General features: G+C 42.0%; 2 protein-coding genes across 2 annotated transcripts; both read left to right on the top strand.

Annotated features, from left to right (window-relative positions):
* Window positions 1-790: 790 nt before the first annotated feature.
* Window positions 791-22,675, top strand: LOC109626715 (liprin-alpha-3-like). The gene is made up of 31 exons (XM_069517689.1): window positions 791-1,103; window positions 6,374-7,172; window positions 9,789-9,890; window positions 10,264-10,428; window positions 11,457-11,531; window positions 11,658-11,717; window positions 11,909-12,037; window positions 13,475-13,567; window positions 13,887-13,939; window positions 14,370-14,463; window positions 14,686-14,820; window positions 14,916-14,999; window positions 15,111-15,242; window positions 15,322-15,384; window positions 15,487-15,566; window positions 15,953-16,139; window positions 16,250-16,443; window positions 16,538-16,778; window positions 16,880-17,019; window positions 17,138-17,286; window positions 17,392-17,488; window positions 17,691-17,772; window positions 17,917-18,117; window positions 18,223-18,285; window positions 18,754-18,780; window positions 19,468-19,643; window positions 19,732-19,829; window positions 19,929-20,104; window positions 20,225-20,293; window positions 20,661-20,823; window positions 22,244-22,675. Exons 2-31 carry the CDS (start codon window positions 6,837-6,839, stop codon window positions 22,294-22,296), a joined length of 3,717 nt encoding a protein of 1,238 aa, XP_069373790.1. The 5' UTR covers window positions 791-1,103; window positions 6,374-6,836; the 3' UTR covers window positions 22,297-22,675.
* Window positions 22,676-26,394: 3,719 nt separating this feature from the next.
* Window positions 26,395-27,494, top strand: fgf21 (fibroblast growth factor 21). Its single transcript, XM_020082849.2, has 3 exons — window positions 26,395-26,455; window positions 26,566-26,669; window positions 26,750-27,494. Exons 1-3 carry the CDS (start codon window positions 26,395-26,397, stop codon window positions 27,038-27,040), a joined length of 456 nt encoding a protein of 151 aa, XP_019938408.2. The 3' UTR covers window positions 27,041-27,494.
* The last annotated feature ends 340 nt before the right edge of the window (window positions 27,495-27,834 follow it).

The raw sequence follows: 27,834 nt of genomic DNA, 5'->3' as shown, positions 1-27,834 counted from the left end.
TACATATGCACACACACACACATATGCGAGAGAGACGGACCTGTTCATCTGTTTACAAATGTGCTATCAACAGCAACATGCATAGTAATGATGAGATTATTTTATGTGTGTGGGCTTGTGGATTCATATTGTGTGTATGGTGATGACATTAAAGATAGCATGCAGAGATATGCCATTTCCATAGATTGATTAAAAGTAAATTATATATTATAATAATAATTTTAACCATATCTCCTGGAATTGTAATCACAAGCTGTCTTTGCTGCAGTTTAATGATTTCCTGCACAGACTTTGAATACGAGCATGTATCTTTTTTGTCATATATCAGACATACTGGATTAATGCAGCAGTGAGAAGGTGATGATCAATATATGTGATTAGCTGTGATTCGTGGAGACTGCATCCTTCAAATTGATGCATGTAAAAGTATAATAATGACATATTTGATCTCAGAATGAACATCTGGAGTGATTGTGTGAAGTTGGGCCTGCAGACCATCATCCAACACATCTTCATGCTTCTTTTGCAAGAATGCACTGCAGCTTTAATATAATGCATGGCTTATTATTCACTGTAATTTATGCAGATGCCATTTATCTTATATTTTGATAAGGGAATTTGGACTCAGGCATTATGGGATCCTTGCAGGTAAAATGTCTGGCAGTCGGTTTACACTTGTCTGTGTTATACATACACACTGTATAATTAATCAGGTGTTTGATTGGCCTGCGAGTGAGTGGGTGCGCGCGCGCGCGTGAGTGAGTGCGAGGCGCGCGCGTAAATCACAGGGATGCGGAGAATGCCGAGAGAGTGTTTCTTTAAGACCCATTACCTTCCAATCCGACAGAGGGGGAGTCGGTGGTAAGGTGGCGTATCGTCTCTCCCCTCCTCCCTCCTCATCCTCCCTCCATCCTCTTCCTCCTCTTCGCCGTTTACATGTGCAAAAAAAGAAGAAGAGCGGCAGAAAAGAAATAACACGCACTGTGGGCTTCGCAACCGCTTTCGGATGAGGGCGCACGGACGCCGACGCGCGACCACGATGGACCTAAGGAATATTTAACATCGTGGACATGGATACTACATGGCTCCCCGCGATCACTGTGGTAAGGATGCAACTTCACACCGCCCCATCGCGATCACCCAGGGAGAGATGGAGAAATAACACGAATCTTTGCAGGGGCTCATATAGGAGGAATATGCATGCACTGATGTAAATACATACATGCATGTGTATGCGTGTGATAACGAGGATCGGGGTGGATGGGGGGGGGTGTTGGTGTGTGTGTGTGTGTGTGTGTGTGGAGAGGCAAAGGGAGGGAGGGTAATAGAAGCAAACAGCCTCATATTGGAAAGACTATATGCAGCCATCGTCAGGCATTGACAGGTGTGTTGGCAGCGCACGGCACGATTTATCTAGGGCGCGCTTGTGCTCGCTCCCGTTTTTTGCAAAAGGTGGAGGAGGTGAGGTGCCACTTCAGAGAGAGAGAAAGAGAGAGGGGGAGAGAGAGGTAGAGAGAGCATGAGATACTACAGTATATTGGCCTCCCTATGTGTTGCTTGTAATTAATCATGGCTGTAACTAAGCCCCATACCGCTGGGAGCTGTGTTGTCCAAACCTCCCATTTCCCTGCTCCTGCATTGCACGGGCCTGCATGAGGCATATAATTCTGTCATGTCTGGAAGAAGAATGAAAGCAGGCAGGGCCCATCACCGAAAATGTGCGATGTGCATTTTCTTTCCTCCTCCATCCTGACGTGATGCTTTTCCACAGTCTCAGTCAGTGGAGTGCATGGACCGGGGGGGGGGGGGCTCTATACAGCACAGACTTCACCTCCCTCCCTCCTGTTTGCTTTGAGATCACACCAATGCACAAAGCTTTTTTTTTATATGCAATTATTTACCATAAGACCTGTGCGCGCTTGTGCGTCTTGGCACGCATGGAACGGTCCTTTCTTCTAGAAATGGAGGTGTAGCTGTGTATCCAAAGACTAGAGTCGACCTGTCATCTGGAGAGGGAGAGAGCCTCGTCATTTTTCCCATCAGCCCCGGTATGCAGTGTGTGTGTGTGTGTGTGTGTGTGTGTGTGTGTGTGTGTGTGTGTGTGTGTGTGTGTGTGTGTGTGTGTGAGCGTGTGGAGATGCCAGCGCAAATAAAAGCGTGTTATATAGGCTATATAGTCCGAGTGATTCCGGTGGTGCGTTCACTGCCTCCCTATACACCCAGCTGCCGACAGTCACTTATCGATTGCAATGATGCGTTTCTTTGCCCAAAGGGGGGTGGATGGGTGAGGGGTGGTGGTGGGGATAGCCTACCGTTTTCATGGCATTATAGGAGGAGGAAGAGGGGGGGGATGGGTGGATGAGGGGGGATGCGTTCATTATTAGCCGCTGTACATAAAAGCTTCATTTTTTTTTAAATGTCAAGAATGCACATCCAGACGTGCACGGTGCCGGCAGAGTCCGTTTCGCTGAGACGTTGATTTAAAGCTTGAGTGGATGTAAGAAAAGAAAAAAAAGCAGATGGCATGCAGAGGCAGAGACCCCCCAGCTTTTCTTGTAGTCCCTCCTCATCTCTAGGAGAGGAGGCTGGGGGAGCCTGCAGACCCCTGTCCTCTCTCCGCACCGTCCCTGTGTCACATATACAATTCTTTTTGCCCATTTTTTGGAATCATGTGAATATTGAGTAACAACCAACTAATAAGGCGGGCGGGGGGGTCATCTAAGCGGATCCATTTCCGTCTATCCACTCCAGGGTTCAAGCAGGATTCTGTGCACATGCATACACACTGTTAGTGGTGACACTGTGGCATGAGCTCACCCATTTCACCCATGAATCTAATGCAGCTGCTTCTCCTATAGCTCTGCATGAACAGGTTATCACAAGCTCGAGCTCTCTGTCGACTCTGGCAATTTAACCAAAAAGATCCAAAAGATGCTCGAAAAGACAAATTCTCATGCAAGCAAGATTTCTAAAGTACTGTCGTGGTACATCCACAGTCCTCTCTCTTGATTCCTAGTCGTCTTTCTCTCTCCTATTCTTCCACACACTAACCACCGAAGCCCAGTGACCTCACAGCTGACGCTTCAGTCCAAACTGCAGCCTGCACAGTTACAGTTTTTCCTACACTGAATCTGGACTCCAGCAATGAATCCTTTGTTTTTTTGTTCCCCAGCGCAGGCTCATCACAACAACACAGTATATACAGTAGTCTGCAGTATTTACATTATACACCATGAATAACCTGTGTGCTATAATGAAGCGCCGCAGCCGATGACAGCGAGTAATTCCAAGACTATCCTGTGCTGAGTGGTAGAAAGTTTTGCTTACAGGCCAACCTGTGCTTTAGCAGGAGTGTTCCAATGTGTCCTGGAACAACTCACATCAAGCTCCTTAGGATATTTTGGGTACATTGGGTCCCATAGTAAAAATCAGAAGCTGTTGTAGTCTTGAGCTACAAGAACCATAAGGTAACAGTTTGTGTAAACATTAGAGGTGCTTGGCACAGCTTGATCCACAGTGATTTTTATGAAGAAGCACATACGGACACCTTCAAGTCAACTACTAAGCAGTGGACACAAGGGCAAAGGTTTTTCCACATGAATATATTCAGAAAAACTCTTGATTCCGATAAGTGGTTTACTTTACATAGAAGCAAGAGATATTCCAATACATTTTTTTTCTTCTGGTTACTGATTCTGATACATGGACTTTGCATATAAACCGATACAGAGTACTGATCCGATACCACTGCATTTTAGAAAATAACAATCTACATTAGGTATATTAGCAGCTGTGTGATACTAACCCTGTATGGATGTAATGAATCATATCATTGTTGTATGGCCTGGCTCAGGTTAAACCCTTTGAAAATCATTGGTTACAGAGAATGGATGCCTCTTTTCATTATTTAGTTGCAGTAATAAGACACAAATTGATAGGAACACACAATAATTACTTCATTTAAATAGCTTGAAAGTGAAATCTTGCATACAATACATATTCGCTGTTTTACTTGCGGGACTCTCTAGCATGAAATATTGCCAAATTGCTGACATTTCAGAATCACTTCTTCTTCTTACCCGCTCTAAAAACAGTTGTTGCCAGTGGCAGTACAGCGCAACTGCTGTTCTGGAGCAGTGAAGAAGAAGTGATTTCTGGGAAAAGAAAATTGCAGTTTTAAGAGTGAAACTAATATACTTTAAAGATCAGATCTGTACATATATTCACGTACATGCCAACGCCTGACCTGGAATTTGCAGCAGCAAATTTGTGAGCAAATATTTGGACAGTGTTGTTAAAAGACCACAAACCGATTATTGACAATTCATTATGCATTATTCTTCCCTATTGCAACCAATGACACACTGCCAAATAATCAAAATCAGCATCATCAACATCATTGCCTGGGAACTAAGCAGACCTTTAGCATGGCCTAATTCAGGACTGACACTCACTGATCTTTTGCATCTATGAAGCAGGTTATCACTGAATCGTGACTGAAACCAGAGCCTTATAAGTCGACCCCTTTGTTAATGTCCATGCAGCTACTACAGACTGCATATGCATTAATCACTGAGTTAGAGAAGTTCAAAACAGTCCCTGAATCAGAGTTCACTTTAAACAGTAGAACTATATTTTAAGGAAATGTCATGGACGCTGGTTCAGTCTTGCATCAGTGATTATACATCAGTGGAGCGGGAAAGGAAGTAAGTTGTTTTTTAGTGGGACACAGTGGGGATGCCAAGTGCTCTGGCCAGCTCAATGCAGAGCTGCATCAGGTCTCCAATTACCAGCTCGCAGTCCTCATCTTCAGTCACGGACGTCCACATAATAACAATAAGACCACTGGCAGAGGCTTGTTTTCACTGGTGCTGACCCTCAGTGTGCTAATAAATATGTTTGATCACAGAATGGATGATTTTGTTCAGAGGAAGATATTCTTTATTTTTCAGCCCAGGCTTACTGACGTAAATAAGCCTGCATCAGGTACTAAATCAGTCCAAACCACTTAAAAGTATAAAGGCCAGTGCAAGCCCTTGAGTATTGTCGACTAGACAGTGAAGAATATAGGAGAGAAGAGGAAAGGCACCAGGCACTATAATAATGTTGATTGCTTGAATCCATAAGGTTTTGGCTCAGTGTTTGCAGGGAGAGGCAGAGAGAGATGCCTTATTCAGTGAAAAAAGAAAAACAGGAAATGGAAGATAAGTGGATCATACAGTTTCTTATGCAGAGAAATTGAGGACGCGAATAAATTGCCCCTGTTTGTATCATTAAGATGGGCATTTTAACACTTTTGTGAAAGGATAGGGCATTGATCTCTTTGAGATCATTGATTGCTTAAAGCAATGGCTCAATATTTTGGGAATTATTAGCTTAACGCTGCTTATCTTAGCTTAGTTTAGCTAACAAAATCCATACCTGCACTTTTGAGATCACTTGTTAGAATAATCTTTTAAAATATAAACGACATGTTGAGGTGAGTTTTTTTTTCTTAGGACAAAGCCATGCAAACTGTTTCACCCAGTGACTGAATTTTTTAATTCCTGTAAAATCCTGTAAACAAACGCTGCCATCTTGGAGTCACGAGGTCAAACCAAAACACACTTGAACAATAGTGAGTAAGTCTCAGCGGCCAATCATGATGTTTAACCCTATTTTTAGCCAAACTCACCAGGAACACTTGGACATAAGTTAGTGTGATTAAGAACTTCTTAAAAGGACAGGAGCCATCACTGAGACCACTTTGACCTTTTAGATTTGTCCATGTCCCGTCCATGAACATGGAGGTGGGGTTTCTGACCTATGCTGCAGCCAGCCACCAGGGGGAAATCATGACAATATTGCTTCACTTTTGGGGAGCAGTCATGTCGTCCATATTTATATACAGTCTATGGATTTACCGTTCAACATGGTATCGATCTCTTCATCTCTCAACTCTTGGCAAAAAAGCAAAAAACACTTATTTTACCAAAATGTCATGTTTCTACTTTAACACACAGGCATCCTTCTGATCACTTAACAGTAATATTATGAGTCATTGTGTTGGCTAGCGTTGTCATAAAGATATCTTTAATTTAATTCACTGTAGTTAAGATCTAAAGGCTCAGTGAATATATTAAGCAGAGATCCAGATCCTATTTGATTTTTATTAGGCTTGTCATTACATTATTATGCACTAAGTCAACATGTTCTTTATTTTGTAAAAATGTTAATTGCAATCCATCAGTTGATATTACTGTCACATTTCCATAGAGCTACATTAGTCTGTGTTGTCTCAAACTACATCTCTTGCTTGCAGCATCCTTCCTCATTTAATGCACAGTGAAGTTTATTGAGGGGGATCTAATGCAATGCCTGCTTTGTTTTTCAGCTCTTACCCGTGGTGCAGTGAGGAGCTCTGCCTCGTGGACACAATTTTGGAGCATCAGCCCTCCTTTATCCCTTTCCTTACCCCCATCACCCCCTTCCCTCCCTCACCCTCCGCCAGTCCTAGCCACCCACAGAATGGCTTCCCCGTAGATACTTCTTGCATAACGCAGGAACACATAAGCATTCTGATCGGCTGCCATGCAGGTTGGGACGTTGTGAGGGAAGACAAAGGAGAAGTGTCGGAGAAAAACATAAAGGCAATAAACACCAGAAGACGTGTAGACATGACCAAAGGAATTATATTTTTGGAAAACTGAAACAGAAAAGGTTTATATTTTGTACATCACACTTTTAGTACGAGCTCAAAAAAACAAAAATCAAGGCACGGATAGAAACAATTTGCACGCACAATCCCCCCATTTACATTTTCTTTATTGATTACTTGACACACACGCCACGGTCTCATGATGATGTGCGAGGTGATGCCCACCATTTCTGAGGATGGGCGAAGTGGAACTGGCGGGGGCCCCGCCTCGCCTGCTGGGGCAGGGGTCGGGGGCCCTGGAGGTGCGATGGCTGGCGGAGGCTTCAGCGGGAGGGAGCCCAGAGGCGGAGGAGACGAAGGGGGCAGCACGGGGAACCTGGAGTCCCTGATGGTCAACATGCTGACAGAGAGGGAGAGGCTGCTGGAGAACCTGAGGGAGACACAGGACAGCCTGGGAACGGCTCAGCTACGCCTCCGCGAGCTCGGCCACGAAAAGGAGTCGCTCCAGAGGCAGCTGTCTATTGCTCTGCCACAGGTACAACTGTGTTCATGCATGTGTGTACTGAATCAAGTTTGGAGGTGAAATTGCGTGATATGGCGATGCAAGTGTCTCTTTGTGAGGCAATGTTGTGTATCCTCTGTGCTGTGTGAGTCTTGTGATGTGTGAGCGTGTGTCATTGTGCAGCGAGCTCATGAGACAGTAAGCCTTTGCTGTGACACTTCATGCAGAGAGACGCAGCGAGAAAGGGATGTTAAATACTTCCCCCTCTGCATCTTCAAAAGTTCTCTCACTAATGCAGTGGGTTTATGCTCCTGTCATCCTCTGGCTGCTCAGTCCAAGTTGCATATGCAATTTTCTCCTTATTGTGTAATCAGGCTTCATTGTGTTTGTTGACCATGTTGTTAGCGGATGATTAATGATGCTGGAAGATGATATTTCTTCATGGCTTCAGCTTAACTTAAATGAACACTAGGTTTTCTATGAATTCTCTTTAGTTTGCAGTTTGAAATAGCTTATTAATAATGACTGGAATTGGAAGATTTTATCCTACGGCTTTAATACGAGCAGCTTTCTCCAGCACTGAACATGTGTATTGTGTTTGTATAGCTTGCTGTCACACCTAATTTAACTTTTCATCACTGAGAAGGTTACATTCCCTATATTTTCTGGGCTTGCAGTATATAAACTGTGTCTGCACGTGTCCAAAGTAAATTCAGGCTCCTTGTGCACATTTTGTCTTTTAAAAGTCTGCACTGAATCCCTTTGTTCTGAAATCAAACTGATAAAGTCTTTGTCGTTATTTCAAGTTTCTTTGAAGGAGAGTCAGAGGGGTATTTTTATTGCATTTTCAGATCTAATTTTATTGTGAAAATGTGAAAGAGGACAGGAAAAAATTATGATATCATTTCACCATGAAACATATTGAGTCACTTATGCTGCTCTACTGAAGATAGATATTTTCATGTTATGTAAAGGAAGAGTAGCGTACAGGGTGTGGTTACAATGTCGTACAATTATATAAAAGCCTATGGATGACAATTGAGTTTTGCAGTGGCCAATCTAAACCTGCCTGTGGGAATGGTCTGTTTGCTTGGCCTGTGGTGATGCTGGTTGCAGTTTTCTTTCTGAACGTGTAAAAGTGACCTGCAGTAATTGAGCCGCAGCAAGACCGGCTGCAGGAACCCTGATGCTGCACGAAAAGCTGTTCACGAAGCTTCACGCAGTGCACACAACCCTGAACTGGAGAATCAGTTGTTGTTACCGTTTGTTGTGAATGCACTGTTTTCGTAATCGAGGTCACCTACGCTGAAGAATCCCAGGCACCGCTGTTATTGAGTCCTAGCCACTGCTGCTACAGAGCGCTGGTTTATTGATATTTAATCGTGTCTTAATCTCACCAAATTCTACACTGCACATCCTCAGGCCCTCAACACATGTTATTGTCCTATTTATCTAATAATATGGTACAAATTAATATTAAAAGGTAATGACCAGACACTCACACTCAATACTTATCACCCCTAGAGCTGAAACAATTTGATGGTTGGCAATTTGATTGCTATTTTGCTTATTGATTAAATGTTTATTTAATTGTTCAAGTGAAAATGAAACATATTTCCCAGTTTTGGCTTCACTATTTGATTATCTAGCATTTGGACTGTTGTTCCCAGAACATAATATCAAACAAGAAGGCAAAATATTTATTTTCATTTGTATTTCCTATTTGTATAACTCAGTTTCCGTGGAAGTCATAGATCGGTACTGTAAATTGATTTAACTGAATGGAGATAGAGCGAGGTGAAATAGAGAAGAAATGACAAGGGGACAAGGGAAGCCAACTGAGAAGCTGACCCTTATCCAAACAAGAAACAATCCCATAAGACCTGAAGCCAATGGACCCACTGTGTCACCATCTGCATCTCTCTCTCTCTCTCTCCCCTCCCTCCCTCATGCAAACACACAGATCCATTTCACGTGTCTATTTTCGACTGTTTTTATCATAAGGCGATTCCTGAACTGTAAACATCTGCACATCATTGTCACTCTCATAAACAGCGAGAGCCTCCGTGCTGAAGGATGTGTTTTTTACAGAGACATGAAGGAATCAATGACCGTGGAATTCACCGGGTTTCTGTTGCTTTTTCTAAGCAAACCATGATACATTCTCCTGTTTGAACAAACGTATTCCCGGCACTGCCGTGGATGACATATCGATGCTGTGGAGGGTTTTTTGTTGGGGGGTCTCTCCCCGTGTTCTCCAGTACAGAGCCATTGTGTAACAGTGTGATGTAACCCGTCCATGAATGCAACTTCACAGAGGAGGATGAGCGAGAGAGAGAGTGGTAGTGGAAACTGTGTCAGTGATTTACATGATTGTAATGTAGGTTTACATCATGTGTGTCTTCTTACGTCCATCCAGGTCTCAGGTGTTTCGCGGGGGGGCTTTGCTTATGTATATTTTTAGCCTCACGTGAGCATTTATGTTTCCATTTAATTACTTTCCAGAGTTATTATTTGTTACTTTAAACTCTCATTGCAGCTGAAGTGGCTGCGCGGAGACCATTTAAACTATTAAACCCATACATTTAAACAGTTTGTTTTCCTCGCCCCTGAACGCAGCTTGTGTGTGTGTGTGTGTGTGTTCCACAGGAGTTTGCTGTGTTGACTAAAGAGCTGAACGTTTGCCGGGAGCAGCTTCTGGAGAGGGAGGAGGAGATCTCTGAGCTCAAGGCGGAGAGAAACAACACACGTGTAAGATGTTTAGCGGCCATTTTGCTTATTAGCACTGTAGCAGCCTCTGTGTTATCTTCCTCACCCATTGTGCTTGTGTGGGTGTGACACTGTCTCATTTGCTATGTTTTCCCCCCTCCCCCGTTTTCTCTTCCACATTCTCTTTTCTTGTGTCCTTATCTGCTTTCGTTTTTCTCACCCACTGACTCCTTGTCCCTTTCTGCTACCCTGCACTCATTGTCGCCCCTAAAACCCTTCACTCCTTTGGATATTTCCTCTCGCTTTCTCCCCCTACCCTCCTCCCCCTCCCTTTCTTACCTCTACCTGTTCAACCCTATGCATCCGCTGGTCACCTCCCCATCTCCTTTCTCTTTCACCCACTCCTGTTCTGTAGCTGCTGCTGGAGCACCTGGAGTGTCTGGTGTCTCGCCACGAGCGCAGTCTGAGGATGACGGTGGTGAAAAGACAAGCCCAGTCCCCTGCAGGAGTCTCTAGTGAGGTGGAAGTCCTCAAGGCCCTCAAGTCTCTGTTTGAGCACCACAAGGCCCTAGATGAGAAGGTGGGTCAAACTGTAGATCAGGCTCACAGACGGTGTGGTAAGATGGACGACGCGTGTCCACTTCCACCCCCAATCAAGAAAGGAAGCCTAAATATCCTGGATACTAATGCTTCCATCTTGCATATGTGGAACCTGCACGAGTCTGTCTAGTCTGTCCAGGGGACAGAGCCACGGTATCGCTGTCCTGTGATACATGTGCTCGTCCAATCGTGAGTCAGTCTCAGCTGCCAATTATGATGCTTGACCTTGTTTTTTATACCATCAACTAATTAACCAATTAAAACCAAACTGACTGCAAAAATGAGCACTTGAACATAAGTTTGAAATAGCTAAAATGACAGAAACCATCTTTACGCAAAAATGTTTTGATGTATAGTTTTTATTTTGCTCTATGTCCCATCCACTAACGTGGAAGAGGCTGAATTTATGACCAATGCTGCAGCCAGCCACCAGGTAGTGATCAAGAGGCAATGGCTTGGCTTTGGGGAAGCAGTCATGTCCTCCATCTTCACATACAGTCTATGATCAGGCCTTGCATTTATCAAACTGCTAAAAGTGAAATGTTGGGCTTTGGTCAAAGACAACATTGAAAAAAAATGCAAACAGATGTTACACCAATATTACAATCAATTTTTTTTTAATTAACGATGGAAGTAGAAGTTGATTACTTTACATATGTCTTTGACTTTTTTTCTCACTGAAGATTTTTTTTTACTGAAGTTTGTCCCTCAGAGCATTCATACAAGTTTGAAAAAGCAAAATAAATCCCATCAGATTAAGGGAATGGCAATGCAATGTAGCTTTAAGCACCTTGTAGAGAAACTCTGTCATGACAATTCTGTCTCTCGTGAGCTGTTTTATCGGCTCTGTCACCTCAGACTTTTTCTTGCTCTTTCTAAAAAGCATATTGGGAGGGTCAGAAGAAGTACATACTGTAGGAAAATAAAAGGGCAAATCCATTTGAGTGACATAAAAGCAGCTTGAATTGCATTTCTACATCCTTCACCTCTGGTTGCCTCACCACACAGGTGCGAGAGAGGCTCCGCGTGGCCCTTGAGAGGGTGTCCATGTTAGAGGATCAACTTGCAGCGTCTTCTCAAGAGGTAAAATCCAACGCAAATGATTTCATGTGGCTCAAGGATTCTTAAGTGTGGTATGAAGAACGCCGTGAAGAGGAGAAATCATTAAGTTTTATCATCCGTTTGCCCATCTTGTCTCCCTCTTTCCAGGTAATCTCTTTAAAAGACCAAATTAAAAGACGTCAACAAGGGGTGGACGGCGGGAAAGATGTAAGGGAGGGCTTTATGCATGTTGGTTCCAGTTGTTTTTGTCAGTAGAAATTAGATGTATGGGTTTCATGTTGTGTCAGTGTGACTTCATCTCATCTGCAGCTCATTTACATGTAGCTGCAAACGTAACTGACTCTAACTGATTCTTTTTTCTCATCGCTCTCATTTTTTCTATATCGCCATCGCTCCAGCGTCTACCCAACGGCCCCTCCTCTGGCCTGGAGGACAGCGAGCTGGAGAGACAGAGAGAGGGAGAGATAGAGCGACAGAGGGCAGAACTCTCCCAGCTGAGGGAGAGGCTGGCCCTCATGTGCCGGCAGGTGAGCGCATACAATTTTTGAATATCAGTCATAGAATGGAATATGAGGTTTAGAACTTCAGAGTGATGATGCTTTTAAAAAGTCAATGTTTTGACTTCAGGGTTAAAGCAGAAGAAAGTATAATGCAGTGTTATAGTTAGTTGAGTTACCAAGGTTGAATCTGATGTGAAGTCTGAAAAGGAAAATGTGCAAAAAAGGTCAAATTACCACTTTTACTGGCAGTATGCATATAAGACTGGTAAAAACATATGCTCCCCTGGCATGAAATTGAAAAATGCCAGAGTGCTGATATAGCTATCAATATGTTATGCCAATTTATTATGGCCTATTACAAACAAACAAAGAGTCTCCAGTTTCCAAGTCAGAATGCAGTCAATGCTCAAGTCTGAGTCGAGTCACAAATCCTGATTATCAGTCTAAACTACAACACTATATGATAATTATGATTCATATAATTTATAATGATTCTTAACTCAAAGACTCAGCTAATCTGTCTCATGAGGACTGTGAGGCTGTGGTTTGGTCAGATTTGATTGACAGCAGCTTTGCAGCATTAAAAAACAGCCTCACAACTCTCATCACTTTCTCATTCTGCCAAAACCGAGATGGTGCAAATCGCTCTCGTGAAAAAATACAAAACGTGCTCTAACCTTGGCAGAAAAATGCGCGTCCATGTATCACGTTTGACGTTGGCGCTTATCGTAAGAAGCTGACTGTTAAAAAACATCAAATTTAGGTTGAATTATTACCTGCGGTGGTGAGAAAAGCTGCAGCACGACATAGTATTGGCACGAGCAATCCTCAACTAATGTTCATTTTTTTTATGTTAATATAATAATTAGAGAAAATAAGGATTTGGGGCAAAGTTAGGATTGAGATTAGCGCTAAATATTAAGGTTAAAGGGTTGGTCACTAACATTAGGATTAAGTCCTCATTGGTATAGGTTTACTGTCATTTGTGAATTTGTATTTTGTTTTCTAATTAAATTAATACAACAAATACTGGCTGTTGTAATAAATTCCTTCAGTGAACTGGTGCTATTTCCACCAGTAGAGTCCAAGAAGGAGGCGATTGATGGTCTATCGGTCTCCCTCCACCCTCTTGTGGCCAGTTAGACTATTGCAGCTGCTTTGAAAAGCCATGGTTGTGATGTGAATTGTGCATCAACACACTCATTGAATTTGATGGTAGGCATATTGCATATATGTCTATATAAATTCAATCTCATCTGGTGAGAGGATTAAAGCACTGAAGAAAATAGAATCACAAAAAGATGCACAATGTCAGTGTCAGCGTGTTATTTCTGTTAAGTCCTGCTTTTCAATAGTCTTACACTGACCAGACAGACATTTGTAACCTATCACTGGTGTTGTGGCATGTTAACTCACATAGGCTCAATCTGTGTCTTCTTGTCTCCCTCTGTGGTGCCGCGTCAGGTTGGGGAAATAGAGGAACAGCTTGCGGCCGCCAGGAGGGAGGTGACGAAGTCGGAGGAGGCCAATCAGAAGCTCCAAAGGGAAGTGAAAGAGGTCTGTGTGTGCCAATCTTTCTCTTCCTGCACGGCCAAAAGATCCTGTGCTCCCTCGACTCCCGGGGCTGCGAGTGTATATTTGAACACAATGGGCATATGTTGCAGAAATGATAATATGCATTACTTTGTAATGAGGGGTAAATTTAGAGACATTAAACAGTTCTGAGGTGGATTTATTTAATTTATTGCTGTTGTTGGGAGTCTAGAATTAATTCACACCTAGATGTTTTCTCTTACCTGGCCATTATGTATAATCACAAGCTGTTATATCATGTATTTGGCTGTATATTATTTCATGATATCGCTGTCTCCTTCAGGCTCTTTGCCAAAGGGAGGACATGGAGGAAAGGATTACAACATTAGAACGCAGGTAAATGTCGTCGTGTTTAAAGGAATCTGTTCATTTTTAATGAGGACAAGAACCTTTTTTCTTTTTTTCTTGTTTTTCAAACCAGACTTTCACACACTGGCCGTAATGAACATATCAAATGCACCATATGTTTCACCTGTTGGCTGAGAAGGTGTCCTGACACCTCCTTGTACAGACTCAGGTTGTTTTGCATAATGAGATTTGCATTATGTCGTCATTAAGAATGCAGCTTTGTGCAAAAAGAAAAAAAGGTTCACAGAAGTGAGGGTCAAATTAAATAGATGCAAAAAGTTGCTGTGCCCAAATTTATTTCCACATCTTTCCTGTACCACACAACCTTAAATGTACATGTCCTCTCGTATATTCATTATTTCGGTCAAGAGCTGCGGCACAGATCTTACATTCGATGGGCTTTTTGTGTTGCGTGCAGGTACCTCAGTGCCCAGAGGGAGGCGACTTCTCTCCATGATATCAAAGACAAGCTGGAGAATGAACTGGCAAGCAAGGAGTCCCTGCACAGACAGGTAGATACAGCTGTACTGTACTGATACTGTAGTATTTAGAAAAATACACCTCAGGTCGTACCTCCTCTCATAGGAAAGGAAAAACATGATATTTATACTATTTCCTCATACTTCTTAGATTTAGCTCCTGTGAAAAAGTCTTCTTCTTTCAGCCTGAGATCTTAATCTTTCAAAATACAATTGTGAGCAGCTTGATTTTGTGTTCTCTGTCTGTGTGTCCAGAGCGAAGAGAAGAACAGACAGCTACAGGAGCGTCTGGATGAAGCCAAGCAGAAGCTCCAGCAGACCCTGCAGAGGGCAGAGACGTTGCCTGAGATCGAGGCCCAGCTCGCCCAAAGAGTAGCCGCTCTCAACAAGGTACTTTGACTCAGAGTACCAGACATAATCTAAGCTTTAATTTGCAGAATAGATCTTTGAATTATTTTAAATATTCTTACGTTCCCTTCACGTAGGCAGAGGAGCGCCACGGAAACTTTGAGGAGCGGCTACGGCAAATGGAGGCTCAACTCGAAGAGAAGAACCAAGAACTACAGAGGGTATCGTCATTTATCTCACTCCACTTTGCTCAATCCTCTTTATTTGTGAAATTAAAACATCTTTTCTTTAAGACCTTTGAGCACCTGTCTTGTGGCCTTGCTTCATTTCAGGCGAGGCAGAGGGAGAAGATGAACGACGAACACAACAAACGTCTCTCAGACACGGTGGACAAGCTTCTGTCTGAGTCCAATGAGAGGCTGCAGCTCCACCTCAAAGAGAGGATGGCAGCACTAGAGGAGAAGGTACGGAGGAGATGAATCACTGGTGCAGTGTATTTTGCACCAAAGTGGAGAATAAAACTATTTTTCTCTGCTCTGCTAGAACGCTCTTTCAGAGGAACTGTCCAATATGAAGAAAATCCAAGATGATCTTATAGCTAATAAGGTATTCATTCCCATTTTTTAAATACATTTATTCTCACAGGGGTTACAACACCTCCAGTTTTGTTGGACTTTTCGCTCACAGCCTTTCTGTTCTGTATTTTAGGAGACGCTGCTTGCGGAGCTGGAGCGAATCCAACTGGAGCTGGATCAGTTGAGAGGCCGACCTGGCTCCTCTTATTCCAGGTTAGCCACAGTAACCCTTTAAGATTTATTTTTAGCGGCACGGTACGTCCTACAGTTTGTGAATGGCCAAATAAAAGCTAAATCTTCCTAGGAATACAATACTACATGTACACTGCCCTGTCTGAGCCCCTTTATGTGTAGCTGTGTACTTGCACTAAAATCTATTTTAAACTCATTGTTGATACTACACCTAGAGGGTATTGTTCTGGCTGGTAAAAATGCAAATAATGTTTACACATTTTATTTATATGGATGCAACTGATTTAATATGCTTTGTTTTTCAGAGAGACGTGTTTGTTGTAAGTTTTTCTCCCTGGAATTTAGGAGATTGTCTTTTTTTCTTGTGTGGTGATCTAACAATTGAATTCTGGATCTTCTCACCGTAGGGCGGGCAGCGTGAGCTCACTTCCCTCCACCCTTTTCCGAAGATCTCTCCCAGGGAGCGCATCAGAGCTGCGGTACCCCCAGGGCGGAGGCTCCCTCCCAGCTGGCTACAGCAACTCCAATAGTGGGGTGGTGGTCAGGCGGTCACACCGTGGCCGGTGGGGGCAGCAAAGAGATGATAGCAACAAGGTGCTGAGCTCAAGCTGAGACAATGTTGATGACTGTGATGATAATGTTGAATTTTCTACTAAGATGACTTCATGTCCTGCATCTTTCCCACCATTTTCCCCTTTTTCTAGTATGGAGAGTGGGACAGCGGGACTATGCTGGGCCCTGGGTATGAGGGTGGTGTGGACGGAGGATGCTCCGATGATGAGGATGACAGAGAGACTCTGTTTGGATCGGAGCTCCTCTCTCCCAGCGGACAGACGGATGTACAGACCTTGGCCATCATGCTACAGGAACAACTTGAGGCCATTAACAAGGAGATCAAGTTAGTTTTTCTGTGTCCGTCTCATAGAGAACTTACAGAAATGTTTGGTTGTACAGAATCACCCTGAGTGGTCTTCTTTCTCCTCTTCTCTCAGGCTGATTCAGGAGGAGAAGGAGAGCACGGAGCTGAGGGCCGAGGAGATTGAGAGCCGGGTCAGCAGTGTGGCCCTCGATGCCCCTCTTCCACCCTCCTCACTGGGAGGACGGGACAGCGTTGGGCGGGGCTACATGACACCCTCCATCACCTCCTCCACGTTGGCGTCTCCCTCACCGCCCAGTTCTGGACATTCCACCCCCCGCCTGCCCCACTCCCCCGCCAGGGAGACGGACAGACAGGTACTTAGTCGAAAGTTGAGATACAAGCTACAGATAATGTTTAAATGAGGTCAATCTGAGGAACACTTGGTAAATCCTCTCAACTTTATTCCATCCTGCAGAATAGCAAAGATGGTGAAGAATGCAGAGCACTTGCCCTGATTGACTCCAACCCTCCCGCTGTTCCTCGTGCCCTACGATTGGACCGAATGACACACACTCACCCAGGGGCCGGCCTCGACGACCACCGTGAATTTCGAAGGTATACTCTCAATAACGTTTACTGACAAATAATTTGTTTTGGTTTATATTTAATTACCTCAGCATCTTTTTGCTGTTCATTTATTCATACGTTTTTCTTCTCTCTCTGTTGTGTCTAGTCTCTCTGCTGATGGCGCCATCACTGCTAGCCAGGATTCCCTCCACAAAGCCAGCAAAAAGAAAAGCATTAAGTCGTCAATCGGTCGCCTCTTTGGCAAAAAGGAAAAGGGGAGGATCGGTGCACCTGGGCGCGAGTCTGCCTCACTGGGTTAGATATCTGATTGGACACTATGCATTCACAGAAGCCAGTTTTGTCATCTAATTCACAAATTGTCAGAAAAAAATATCAAACTTAACCTCTGAATTCTTTCAGCCTCCACTCCGTCTGATGACCTGGGCTCTGCAGACCCTCTAGGTCTGGCCAAACTTGGGACCGGAACAGTGGAAAAAGACCGCCGGAGCAAAAAGAAGTGAGCCCACACACTTCTCTTGTTTAATAGAGATCTCTGAACCCTCCTATCGTCTCTCTCTATTTTCACAGCAGTACATTAACCAGGCCTGGTTAATGTACTGCTGTACTGCTGTACAACTTTCATAAAAGAACACAGTGGTAAGAAGAGATATGAAGATATTAATCTCTGTCAAACCTGTGTTTTCCACTTGTCTTGCCAGACACGACCTGTTAGAGGAGGCCTGTCGTCAGGGCCTGCCTTTTGCCTCGTGGGACGGCCCAACTGTTGTTACATGGCTCGAGGTACGTCATAGCACACTGTCCTCTTAAACCGGAGGATCAGTTCAGCTCAGCTCATGAGTCTGGTTGAATCAGGTTGACATTTAAACGTCATCATTCCAAGTGTCACAGTTTAATATGTCCGGCGTCTTCCCTCTGTTTACCAAGCTGTGGGTTGGGATGCCCGCGTGGTATGTGGCAGCGTGCCGCGCCAACGTGAAGAGCGGTGCCATCATGGCCAACCTCTCGGACACGGAGATCCAGAGGGAGATTGGCATCAGCAACCCGCTGCACAGGCTCAAACTCCGCCTGGCCATCCAGGAGATGGTCTCCCTCACCAGTCCGTCTGCACCTGCAAGCACTCGCTCTGTAAGCCCCAGTAGAAAAGATAAAAAAAGCTTGATGTAAATCTAAAGACCAGCATGCAATGTATGCAGGATCTAAGAGAGATGTGTGTGTTTACTGTCATTGCAGTCGACCAGTAACATATGGATGACACATGCTGAGATGGAGTCTCTCACTGCTGCCACCAAACCAGTAAGACTGAATATTTTATCACTTATAGATATTTTAGAATTGATTTACTTTACTTCATGATTTTTGCATTTATTCTGTAGATTCTGTACTACAAAACTGCAGTATTTTCTATACTGACATGTAATTGCTTTATGTTTTTGGCTCATAACACTTGAATGTGACCAGAGTTCACAGGCTGATGAGCTCTTTTCTTTTTCTTTGTCTCTGATTAGGCCTGTTTGGCTTCACCTTTCCCTCACTATTCCCTCAAAATCTGTTTTGTACGTAGTGTTTTTTTCTCCGACTAATTCTTTCTCACTAACAAAAACTTTTCCTCCCTTTGCCTTCCCTCTCCTCCTCTCATTCTGTCCTGACACTGATTTACCGTAACACACACAAACACAAACACACTGCCCCTCCTGATGTTTCCCTCTCTTTGCAACTCTCTGTCCCTTTTCTCTTTTATTCCATCTCTGCCTGAAACACAAGGAGCAGAAAGAGTTCAGCTGGGACCAGGTGAGTGAATACGCGTTAATACGTTTTATGGCTTTGATTACACAAACATGACATACTAGAACTACAAACTGAGTTGCACAATCTCCCTGACCTTAACTCAAACTGACAATTTGTGTGGACGTGCCACTCCATGTTCCTCATGTAAACTGTTATGTATTACTGGTTTTTACAGCGGACTCTGTTTCCTGTCAGTTGAGGGGAAAAACTGTGGTAAAATCCAAACTCATCAGATGGCTATAATGAAAACCAGAAGTGTTCTGGTACCAGCAAGAAGAGAATAATCTAAAATCACTTGAGTTATCGTGCGTTTGCTGCAGCAGAGCAATAATGGAAAACTTGAGAGTAATCAAAGGACTAGGGACTGTAATCAATTCAACACTGAGCCCATGTCTTTTTTATGCATCATACTGGATTTTCCCAAAAGAGACTAAGGGCTTATAGCAGATTTTTAAATTAAATTAATTGACCATTAAAAAAACAAATAACTTACCGTTTGTAAAGGGTTTGTACTGTGATGGCACAACAGAGAGATGTTTTTCATGATCCTTACCTACCCCATTAGGACATAAGCATAGAGATGATAAAAAGATCAAAGCTACTATTTCATTTTCCAAGATGTTATCAATTATATTCCAGGAGGTGACCTACACCTTATCTGGTTCCTTTCACTCTATCTCCATCCTCTAGATCCTGGCCTACGGAGACATGAACCATGAGTGGGTGGGAAACGAGTGGCTGCCCAGCCTGGGTCTACCCCAGTACCGCTCTTACTTCATGGAGTCCCTGGTGGACGCCCGTATGCTAGATCATCTCACCAAGAAGGAGCTGAGGGGTCAGCTGAAAATGGTGGACAGCTTCCACAGGTCTGAAAGAGAGATTCACGGACTATATCTCTTCAGTATACATCAGCGGTGATAGAAAACTAAAGCAATATGTCTAACTCACTTACAGGGTGAGTCTTCACTATGGTATCATGTGCTTGAAGCGCTTGAACTATGACAGGAAGGAGCTGGAGAGGAGGAGGGACGACAGTCAACATCAGAATCAAGGTGAGCCCTGCGGTTGATGGGCCAGTCTACTCTCCAGACATGACATACAGATAATACATTTATTTCCGAGACTGAACTTTCTGTGTTCCTTCTCCACAGATGTGATGGTATGGTCCAATGAGCGAGTGATGTGCTGGGTGCAGTCAATCGGGCTGAAAGAGTTTGCAGACAACCTATTGGAGAGCGGCGTGCATGGGGCCCTCCTGGCCCTAGACGACACCTTCGACTACACCGACTTGGCCCTCCTCCTCCAGATACCCAATCAGAACACGCAGGTACTCCACAGCACCTTTATGTTGCCACACCCTCTGTTATCTGCCTAAAATAATCCTAATCTTCAACTCCTAAATTATCTTAATTATGTTTTTAAAATCTGCTTTTTCAATCTATTGCAGGCAAGGCAGCTCCTTGAGAAGGAGTACAACTCTTTGATCTCCATGGGAACAGAGAGGAGACCAGATGAGGTATGACAAATCTGACTGTCTCCCCTGCTAGGAGGGGTGTGTTGATTTTAACCACCCTGACTAAAATTATTTTACCCAAAAATAGCTAAAAGTGGAAATTTCTTTGATAAATATTTGCCATTTGTATTTCCACTGAAATGGGAGACTGAAATATCTCTCCTCCTCTTAAAGAGACGCCCTTATGGCATCAGTTCATGCACTGCTGGGAAATTGTTGGTATGCCAAAGTGGTTCAGCTGTGTTTATACCACAAAGAATACTACTTTGTCAAATACTACTTTGTTAAACCTCACTGATGCATAATGAATAGGACCCTGTTCCGGACACTGCTCCCGTTAATCACTGATATTATTTAATTGTCTCAACAGGACGGCTCAAAAACCTTTACACGGTCGCCATCGTGGAGAAAGATGTTCCGGGAGAAAGACCTCCGCGGCGTGACCTCCGACTCCTCAGAAACGTTACCTGCCAACTTCCGTGCCTCCGCCATCTCCACTCCCTCTGTCACTCTGAGAAAAGTGCAGAGTGAAGGTGAGGAGTTGCAGCTCACAGACAGCAGCACTGCTACACTGTTTTTCTCCTCATTCTGAAATCTAAAATGTAAATCTAAATGTGTGACACTGAAACATAGCAGAAGATGGAGCTGTGTGCACATTAGTGTGACTTTGACCTGATTTACACTCAACATGAATGAAAAAAGTAAACAAAGGAAAAGCAACTGAAGGTTTTCATTTAAGAAAATTGTGTTGGCCCAGATTTGGCCTCCATTCCACATCCAGCACATCTGCACCACAAACATTACATGGAATGATGGTCCACTCCGGTTTGTCAGATCTGGGCCAGAGTAAAACCTCGAACATGTTTACAAGTGCTTGATTATTGAACTTTAAAGAGCTGATAGAGTGTAGCATGGAAATTAAGCCTCAAAATCCAATTGGGAATGGAAAACACTGTCCTGCAGCTATTCAGGCAGTATTTTAGAACAACACTCAGTTTTGCACAAAGCAATTTGGATTCTATTCCTTTTTAATTAACCATAATTCCACACTGAGTTAAAATTACACGTCATTCACACTGCTGATGACAATTTTTCAAAAAACATTTTTCATTTTCCACCTGCCAGGTTGTTGTACTGCTTTCAGTTAATACCTGTGTCAGTAAATTTTGCTTTCCAAGATTTAAACAGTGTGATTGTGACGTGGAATGCTCCAGTCTCATAGTTCTAAATCATCACTCTGAAGATGATCTTTTTTATATGAAGAAATACAGGAAATGCTGTGAAATCTCTCCCTCCAAAGCTTTTTTTCAGGTCAGATGAGGTAATTACCCTGTCGGCAACAGATTGTGTTAGGTGGTGCTTTCAGTAACCCGGCTGAGTCAAATATAAACAGTCCATTAAATGAACCAGGGTGACAGCAAGGGTGGAGCGTTTTGATCTCTACCACTGTATTTACCCAATCCTTTACAACCAAGGTTTATTTTAATCCAGTAAAATGTCATTTAAAGAAAGAATTACACTTTTTTGTTAATATCTTGTCTGTAGTGCCACCAGCAGTCAGTTAGTTTTACTGAGCACTTAAACTGAAAATGATAAAAATCAGTCACTACACTGATTTTGTCAACTTTGAACAGTCGAAGGCTAACCATCTCTTTCCACTATTTGTGCTAAGCTAAGCAAAGTTGTAAAATCATATCATATATTATATAATATAATATAATATAATATTCTTACATGGTGATTTGTATGAATTATTATAATGAGATAATTAGGGAGCCTTAGAGATAGTTTTGTTATCATTTGAAAATTTCGGCCAGCCAAATATCTTCATTTAAAGCTCAACTCATTTTTTTATTTTTTTATTTTCTTAATGCTTTCCAGTGTTTTTTCAGAGAACGACACATAATGTAATCTATAGAGAATATTTACTAATTGCCTGTTTCTCTTTTTCAGTAAACTCTGGTCCAAGGGGAGAGTCGGGGTCCGTGAGAACATATTCCTGCTAAAAGATAAGCACACCAGGTGAGAGAAGCACCCTCGCAGACAGACGGTATCTGCAGATAAAAATAAACTCGTGTGAACACCAAATCAAACGTCACATCTCAGCAGGAGCTTCTAGGGTTCGTCAAGTGTGTTCTCCATTTTGCAGACCACCACCTCCATTTTAAACCCAAGGAAAAGAAAAAAAAACACACACAAACTGCGGATGGACACCAGAAGATGACAAACAACATTCGAGCCTCGAAGAATCAAAGACACTGAGTGAATGAGTTGTGAAAAGATGATAAAATAATGAGTGAGTGTTTGTTTATTCATCTGTCTCTCTCTCTCTCTCTCTCTCTCTCTCTCTCTCTTTGTCTCTCTCTCTCCGTCTCGCTTCATCTTCATCCATAGTTGTGGCATGATGCTGTTTGATCCTGTAGAAAGTGACCATCGCCTATTGTGAATTCCTCTTCTGTTTTTTGAGTGTGAGATGGCAATATTGACACAATGAATTTATAGTTTGTTTGTTTTTTAAAACTGGAAAATGCATTCCTGTTCACATTGAGACAATTATAGCCCGACACGTCCTTTCAGGTGTTCTTACTACAACGTAGACTGACAATAGAGCATACTAGTAACGTAACACAGTAGAGAGTCTGGGGGAGAGGGAGGTCCAAGGGGGAGAATGTGCGTGTATAAAGGATAAATGAGATGTATGTTCTTAAGCCATAACAGACATGAGATGCACAAATGTGAATAGGTCAGACAATGAGACAATTAGCAAAGTGCTTCATGACAAAATCCTGTTCAAACTAGGAAAAAAAAAAACGATTGAAGCATTTGTGTTAATATGCATGCCAAAATCAACCATTTTAGAGTGAACGCCATGATATCAATCATCTAATGATGTGGAAGCTTGGGTCAGGACTTTGTAAAATGTGTGTATTTTATTTTTATCATTTTGTATGATAACTGCTATTGTATGTATGTATGTACAGTATGTATGTGTGTGTGTATTAAACTGTATGTTCATTTCATACTTAGTTTTAAGACTGACTGTAATTTCATTTTAGGTTGACAAAAGGAAATACGTTTTAAATTATGGACATTTAAGATATGCTACTTGTATGTGTACATTTTGAGAAAAAAAAAAACAAATTGTGCTATGATGATTTAAATTCATATTATTGGATAGTAGTGATGATGATTGAATATAATATGATGAATAATAATGATAATGATTGTAAAAGCTGTAATTAAAAAAAAACATACCTGTAAAATGCTACTGAAGGAGTTATTTCGCAGCTCTCCCCTTGCATTGAGTGATCACAGGTAAGTGTGAGTAACGGGGCTCTCAGTCGTCTTTGAGAATATGAGCCATTAAAATGTAAATGCCGAGTTCATCCTCAAACTGTCAGCTTTGGTCGCTTGGATGCCGAGCAATAAGGAGCATACTGTTACTAAGATACCACAAGACAGGGCATGAAAGGAGTGAGATGGGGAGGGGGGCTTAGAGAGGTATGCTATGTGGTCCTGTAGTGCAAATGCTTTAGTTATGTGTAATGCATTCCATTAATATTTTGTTCTGTTATGCTACAGTGTATTTCACCCCTGATAAAATTCCACATACTCAGTGTCTTTGTAGGCAGATACAGAAATGTATTATATATGTGTCATCATAGAAATGTATACTTCATGATTTTGCTCATGCAACGGTGAATTAAGCACTACAGGATTGGAGATGAGCCAAGGCAGGAAGAGGAAACCCCAATACTATTAAGGCATGGCCAAGCTTATAAACAGTTCTGGATTTTTTTGTAAATCCTAAACAGGTGATGAATAAATGTTAAAAAATTTAGATAAGAAAAAATAACATTATTATTTGAAACTGATATATAGGCTGTTTTCATACATATCCCAAATCTATGGAGTCATATTGAAAATGAAAAGGAGAAAATATAGTGTCTTTAAAATCGAACAAAAAAAATATCATCATCATCATTTCATTTAGTATTTTCTTTCATTATGTTTTTTTTTAAACATGATGTAAAAACAGTGGCGGTGGCAGTGATGGAACTACTGAACCTGTGCAACTATACCAACAGAGGCTAAAAGACCAAAAAGGATAGCGCCCTCTCCTGGCTGAGTTTCATTTTTAAAACTGTTTCCCATTTTTATTCATCGCATGGAATTTATGATCCATACATTGTAAAGAGATATTTCTGATATTAGACGATTAAGGAAGATATTTATCACATCTGGATTTTGTGATTCTTCCGATATAGTTTTGAATAATTTCACAGACCTGAGTATGTACTCTGTTTTGATTGGCAGGTGAGAAATAAGGAAGTTATTTGTTTGGACCTCTGCCGGTATGAAACAGAGGAGTGAGGCACTTAAAGGTTCAGTGTGTAGAATTTATTGACATCTAGTGGTGAAGTTGCATGTTGCAGCTGAATACCCCTCACCTCCCCCTACCCTTCCAAACATGAAAGAGAACCTGTGGAAACCTTCAGTTGTCATGAAAACTCAAAAGAAATTTAGTTTGGACGACTGTAAAAAACATGGTGGTCTCCTGAGAGAGGATCTGCTCCTGATGTAAATAAAAACATATTTAAATATAAATGGTCCATTCTAGGGTAAAGTAAACAACAGTTTGGGCAATTTAGATGAAACACACTCATGAAAACATCTTTAGGATTATTTTATATTCAATTTCTGCAAACAGATCCCTTTCACCTAAATGTTACACACTGAACCTTTGAAGACAAAGTGCAGCTTCTCGGGGGGATGTTCCACGTTTCTTCACCGGAGAGTACAAGCTGACGTTAACTGCACAGCTGCAGTCCAGTAAACATTTGCCTTCATTTGCCATTTTCACCCACTATTCCCATCATTCTCTTTCTCAAACACAGACACACACACACACACACTATAAATCAAATTAAGATAAACACAACTAAAAAGAACCTCAACTCGTAATTGTTTTAAGAATGTGTTCGGTGGATGACGCACAAAGATATGTTTGTGTTACGTCCTCTTGCGGTTGAGAAATGTGTGTGCTTCTGAAGTGCAAGCTCGCATGGAGAAGATTCCTGGGTTGCAACAACCTGTTTGTCTGGAAACAACAAGAATGATTTCTGATATTTGGCTTGTGAACAAATCACAAAATGTTGAAATGATAATCCAAAAACAGAATACAGTAACAGGAGGAATATTCTGGACAATCTTTTGCCAAAAATGGGAACCAAGCAAACTGAAACCCTGGAGTTTGTGTATACTTTAAGAAAGAAAACATTTTTTCATAAAACACAAACTATATCTCAGAGTTCAATGTCAAAATAATCTGCCAAAACAGCGTAAATGATGTAAATGATGCTGGTTGGGAAGAATTCAAACCCACCTGCACCCGTGGGAGTCCAGAAACTCTGGCTTTACGAGTAAGTCTGACTGTAAACGATACGGAAGAAGCCCATACATAGTGTGAAAACACAGGTCTTCCTCTCACCATTAAATCACAGATCAATCATGTAGAAATGTCTGACTCATATGTTGCATGAAGTGGGATGTCCTACTCCCAACTCCTTTATAAGGACACAAAACTTGCTCCTGTTCAGAGTTTGAAGAGAAAGAAGTTGTTCTTAGAGTAATTTCTATTTATTATTTCTATTTATATATTATTTAATTTTTTTTCACCCTTTTTAAGTTATTTATTTTATTTATTCCTTATTTATCTTCTTTCAAGAGTTCCAAATGGTTCCTTTTCCCCAAACATCTTGTTCTTTTCTCTTTATCATTCTACTTCCGTCCTCTCTGTCATTTTATCTCCCTGACTCCAACCCCCTTTTGTCCTTTAATAATCAAGTGAGAGAGGTTCATCTCTACACAGGTATTTATCAAACTTTTCATTTTATTTTATTTTCATTAGTATTGTGATATGTTGCGTATTGCTGTTTTCTTGTTATACCTTTGAACGTTAAGGCATTTAGCATTTAGTCACAGATTTAATGCAAACATGGGATATTGATGCCACAATGTTGCTCTGAAACACCTTAATTTCTTCATTATGCTGATTTCTTTCTCCCTTCTTTCTTCGTGTCGCAGATAACCACAGGAGAAGCATGTATCTACAGATGACCCAGGATGGCAGAGTGTCAGGAAGTGACGTTCAGACACTTTACAGTGAGTACTGAAAGCAACAGGCAGCATAGGATCCATTTTTCAGATCCATCAACTTAATACACTGGATCAGTTATGAAGATGACACATCTATATATGTTTCGTGTTTCAAGGTGTGCTGCAGCTTAAATCTGTTCAACCAGGCCACGTAGTCATCCAGGGACTGTCATCATCCCTGTTCCTCTGTGTGGACAGCGGAGGCCGTCTGAGGGGACAGGTACAGTCACCAAAGAACAGCTGTGACATCCTAAAGTCATCTTAGCCATTTGCTGACAGCTGTCTTTTGTCACTTTTCAGACGCACTACTCAGAGGCTGACTGCACCTTCCAGGAGCTGCTGCTGGCAGACGGCTACACCCGCTTCCTCTCCTCGCACCATGGATTTCCGGTGTCGCTGGCATTGAAAAACTCCCCAGGTCGACACACGGTCCCCTTTACTCGGTTCCTACCACTTACAAACACTCTGACAAGAGAGAGCATGTCTGAACGACCACCAAACAGTCAGAGTAATTTCAACATGGATACAGATGACCTTCTGGGAATGGGCCTAAACTCTATGGTCAGTCCTCAGTTCTCAGCGAGGAAATGACCTGCATTGATCTTTTAAGGTACAGTACATGGGCCTTTTAAAACATTTCACTGACCCTGCAGACTTGATTCTGATATGGAAAGAGCAGCTTGTTCTTTTATGTATTTATCTTGACAATATTATTATTATTATTATTATATTATTTTAAGTTATTTATTTATTGTGATGTTTGGCTCCAGGTTCTGATATTTTCTTGTTTGTAATTTGAGAAATTGTTTGGGTCTGAGGAAAAATGTTCCGTGTTGCAACAAAAACAACATTTCTCCAAATCGGAAATGTGTAAATTCCCAGAAAGCTCATGTTTGTACAACTCAAGTGTGTTTATCAGACTGAAGAGAAGTTTGGAATGAAAAATAAACACGATATAAATTTCACTTTTGTCTGTCTGCACCTGTCAAGCAATGACACGGCAGCTCAATAAACAATTTAACCTACCAGGAAGGATGCATGTATACTGAAGGAGAAAAAACTCATTTTGATCAATGATCACAACTTTCATGTGGAGGAAGGAGGAAATTATTGTGAGAGCAGGGGTGCTCTCTAGTGGACAAATAGAGATGATGGAAGGCAGGCCAAATCTTTTTGTTGAGCAAACCTGCAATATTCTTTTTCAATTTTTATGGAGTGTATGTACACGGATATAGTTTAGTGTCTGTGTATTTCTTGACGTGTATGATGCATTCTGCAAACTCTAAGATTGTGGACAGCTCCCATATATAATCTTAATTTTCCAATTGTCTTTATTAGAAGATTTCCCAGATTTCAGGCAATACAAATGAATATAAAATTGAATT

This window comes from Paralichthys olivaceus, chromosome 21, assembly GCF_024713975.1.
Source record: "Paralichthys olivaceus isolate ysfri-2021 chromosome 21, ASM2471397v2, whole genome shotgun sequence".
Taxonomy (NCBI): domain Eukaryota; kingdom Metazoa; phylum Chordata; class Actinopteri; order Pleuronectiformes; family Paralichthyidae; genus Paralichthys; species Paralichthys olivaceus.
The sequence above is the reverse complement of the archived record's forward strand: the minus strand, read 5'-3'. Positions and strand labels throughout refer to the sequence as shown.